Source organism: Charadrius vociferus, unplaced genomic scaffold (genome assembly GCF_000708025.1).
Source record: "Charadrius vociferus isolate BGI_N301 unplaced genomic scaffold, ASM70802v2 scaffold636, whole genome shotgun sequence".
Lineage (NCBI taxonomy): Eukaryota > Metazoa > Chordata > Aves > Charadriiformes > Charadriidae > Charadrius > Charadrius vociferus.
This window is the reverse complement of record NW_009649189.1, coordinates 1780538-1783997: the sequence shown is the minus strand read 5'-3', so window position 1 is coordinate 1783997 and position 3460 is coordinate 1780538. Positions and strand designations below refer to the sequence as shown.

General features: G+C 54.0%; 1 protein-coding gene across 1 annotated transcript in view; it reads left to right on the top strand.

Moving 5' to 3' along the window:
- Positions 1-1428, top strand: part of WBSCR22 (Williams Beuren syndrome chromosome region 22) — a 5837-nt gene extending 4409 nt beyond the window's left edge. The window contains exons 9-10 of the mRNA XM_009888865.1: positions 1133-1222; positions 1374-1428. Coding sequence (XP_009887167.1) covers positions 1133-1222; positions 1374-1428 — 145 coding nt within the window. The remainder of the gene's footprint in view (positions 1-1132; positions 1223-1373) is intronic.
- Positions 1429-3460: the final 2032 nt, after the last annotated feature.

Below are 3460 nucleotides of genomic sequence, written 5' to 3'. Positions count from 1 at the left end.
TCTGCGAACTTGCTGATGATACACCCTATGTCCTTATTGAGATCATCAGTAAAAACGTTAAACAGAAATGGTCCCAACACTGAGCCCTGAGGCACACCACTTGTGACCGGCCGCCAGCTGGATTTAAATCCATTGAGCACCACTGTTTGGGACCTTCCAGTCAGCCAGTGCTTGATCCAGCGGATTGTATGCTCATCCAGGCCGTGTGAAGCCAGTTTTTCCACAAGAATTGTATAGGGGACAGTATCGAATGCTTTTCGAAAGTCTGGGTATACAATATGAACAGCCTTTCCCTCGTCCAATAATCTGGTTATCTTGTCATAGAAGGAGATCAGGTTCATCTGGCAGGACCTGCCTTCCATAAACCCATGCTGACTAGGCCTGATCCCCTGGTTGCCTATTATGGGGGTTTTGATGGCCCTCAAGATGACCTGCTCCATGACCTTCCCTGGTATCGAGGTTAGACTGACAGATCTATAGTTACCTGGATCCTCCTTTTTGCCTTTCTTGTAGATAGGTGTTACATTTGCCACCCTCCAGTCCATTGGGACCTCCCCAGTTAGCCATGACTTCCTGTAAATGACTTCCTTTCTTCTGCTGTCAAATTCTTTGCTTAGCTCTGCTTAGCTGTGACCTGCTGGTCAGGTCTCCTCCCATAGTAGTGGTGCAGGAAGGAGCCCCTCTTGCAGCCATTGGGAGAGACAGAGAACAAAAAACAGAGGAAAGTCGTCGTGGCTGCCAGGAGCTTGTGGCTGCCGTGTTTTCCTGCCTCTTACACTTCTGTTCTCTGCTCACTTAGTTCAGGGGTTACCTGGCCTTGGAGGGTAACAGCAGAACTGGCAACTTGTTGGGAAGCCACAGGCTTTGTCTGCTTTGTTTGGAGTAGAGCAGACAAGGGGAAGGTGGTTTTGCTTGAGCCTGTGTTTCCCTGAGATCTCAGAGCCCAGCATGCTGCTGGTGTGTCACATATGGCACAGGGGAGTGCTGGCCTGCTGCAGCCCGTGGAGGGCAGGTACCCCTTGGCTCAACGTTTCATTCCAGGGGTGGTGGGAGGGGTACTGGCGGTCCTCCAGGGCAGAAAACTGCTCCTGCACCTCAGTTCTTTTCCAGCTGCTGTCCGCTTTCTCTGTAGGACGCGGTTCAGAAATGCCAAGGGCAAGTCTGTGAAGAAAAGCCGGGACTGGATCCTTGAGAAAAAGGAGCGTAGACGACGACAGGGCAAGTAAGTTCAGCTGGGTCCTACCTCAGCTGAGGCTGACTGTGCTGGTCTGGCCTGCTGTCACCTGTTCAAACTCCTGCCACAAACCCACTTCCCTACCCCTCCCAGAATGACCTGTGGATTGTGCTTAGTTGCCCTCTGCTTTTCTCCACAGGGAAGTGCGAGCAGACACAAAGTACACGGGTCGAAAGCGCCGCCCTCGCTTCTGAATTGCTCTGGATGCTGCTGGCATGGAAGATGGTGTGTTGGTCCCTCCAGTGAGCCTCCAGCAGATGGCACAGATGCGCACCCTGGGCCTGGGACTTGTGGGGGCAGGTCATTTTGGCTCTTGAAGGTGAGCTCGGGTGCTGCCCAACAGCCAACTGCAAAGCTTTCAGCTCGGTTTTCCTGGTGAAGGCAGAGTGGCAGGCTGCTCTGGCCACTTGGTGTCTGCAGTGCCATTGCTTATCTTCCTGCAAGTGCAGTGAGCCATCTGGAGCTCCAGGTGAGCCAGAACATTATATCACACCTTCTCACTAAACAATCGACGACTCAGATGTGTTCCTGGTCTCCTGTGTCCTGCTCTCAGTGCAGAGGAGTACTGAGGTGGGAATGTAGTGCCTTGTTCCCTGCCAACTTCTGCTCTGCCCGCAGGCAGGGAATCGGGAAGTATAAAGGTTGTGTCTCATGAGGGTAAATCTTCCTCCTGGCAGAAGTGGTGATTCCTGTGGTGATTGCTCTTGTGAGTGCTTTGCATCAAGCCCAACCTGTATGCTTGAGTGCTCCGAGGGTGCTGGGTTATTCCGCACCCTAGTCATTGCTCCCCATCACTTCCTCCCTTCCCCTGAAACAGAGAGGTGCCAGCCAGAGCTTTACAGTTATAAATGTTTATTCTACATAAAAATTCCACAAAATGGGAAGCTGTTTTGCACCCAAAGCTTTGGGAGAAGGGAGGCTAGCAGGGAGGGAAAGAATGAAGGAGAAAAGAGGCAACATACAGTGTCATCCAGCCCAGTGAGACAGAGCAAGCCAGGGTCAAGATCCACATAGAAAACAAGGACACTTAGCTCACAGTACAGCAACAGTACAACTCCACGGGGGGCTCGGAAAGCCTTCAAGTACATTAATTACAAAAAAAAAAAAATCCCCAGTTCAAGTGCAAGCTGTGCGTGCCCCACACTGCTTGTGGAATACTGTATCGACACGCTCCCAGCACTGGGAGGGCAGGTGGCACTTGGAACAGAGGTGGTATAGCCCAAAGGACAAGCGGTCTGAGGTTGGGGGCTGGAAAGAAAAAGTGAAATGTCTCCCCAAAGCACAACCACACTGTTGGTGATTTGGTCTGTACATGCAACGACAGGTAGGTAAAAAGGAAGTGAATGGGGCTTCCCGTAGTGCAGGGGTAATTATTGCACCAAAACACCCTCCCCTCACAGCGTGAGGACAGTGTGAGCCTGCCTGTGGGGCAGCAATGGCAGCCTGCTCCCCTGTCTCCCTCACGTCAGAGCCTGGGGCAGAATCACCTACTGTGGCCCCATCTGGCTCCTACTGCTGGGGGGCTGCTGGCGGTGGTGGTACCAAGAAGGAAGGAGCAAGTGCCAGAATCCTCCCAGTGCTCTTCTTGGCCTCGTTCCTTCACAGGGGTGGATGTCGTGAGCTTGTGTCACAAAAGCTGCTGCTTGGAAGAAAAAGTCACCTTGTGCTAGCAGTGGGCATCGCTGCAGGGTGAGAGCCTGAGAGGAGCTTTTTTTGCCTGCCTGCCCAGGAGCAGCCCTGCCAGCAGTGTTATTGCATCCCGGAGGAGGGGGCCCAGCACTCTTGCTGGCTCAGCAGAGCAGAGCGCAGACTATGGTGGCAGGGAGCTGCACAGGGGCAGGAGCAGCAGGCACTCGTGCATCAACTCCAGCGCACTTTCCTGTAGCCAGACATCACCACAGAGTATGGACTCTGCCTGTGCTGGCCTCCTGCCCCGGAGGGGGGCTCCAGAGCCAGCCTGCCCCATCTTACAGGGGTCCTGGTGCCCCAAGCTGTTTAGCGCACAGGCTGCAGTGCTGTAGCTCACATCAGTTGTTGTGGGACTGTGAAAGAAGGGGGCTCCAGTCCTGGATGTTCCCATGGCTGCACCCACTGGGGGCTTGGGCTGGGCAGGGCAGGGAACTGGGCTGGACATGCTTCCCAATGGTGTCTGAATGCAACAAGGGTCTGCATTATGGGACCTCCGGTACCAGTGGCAGGGGAAGAGGCGGGGCTGGGGTGCTGCTG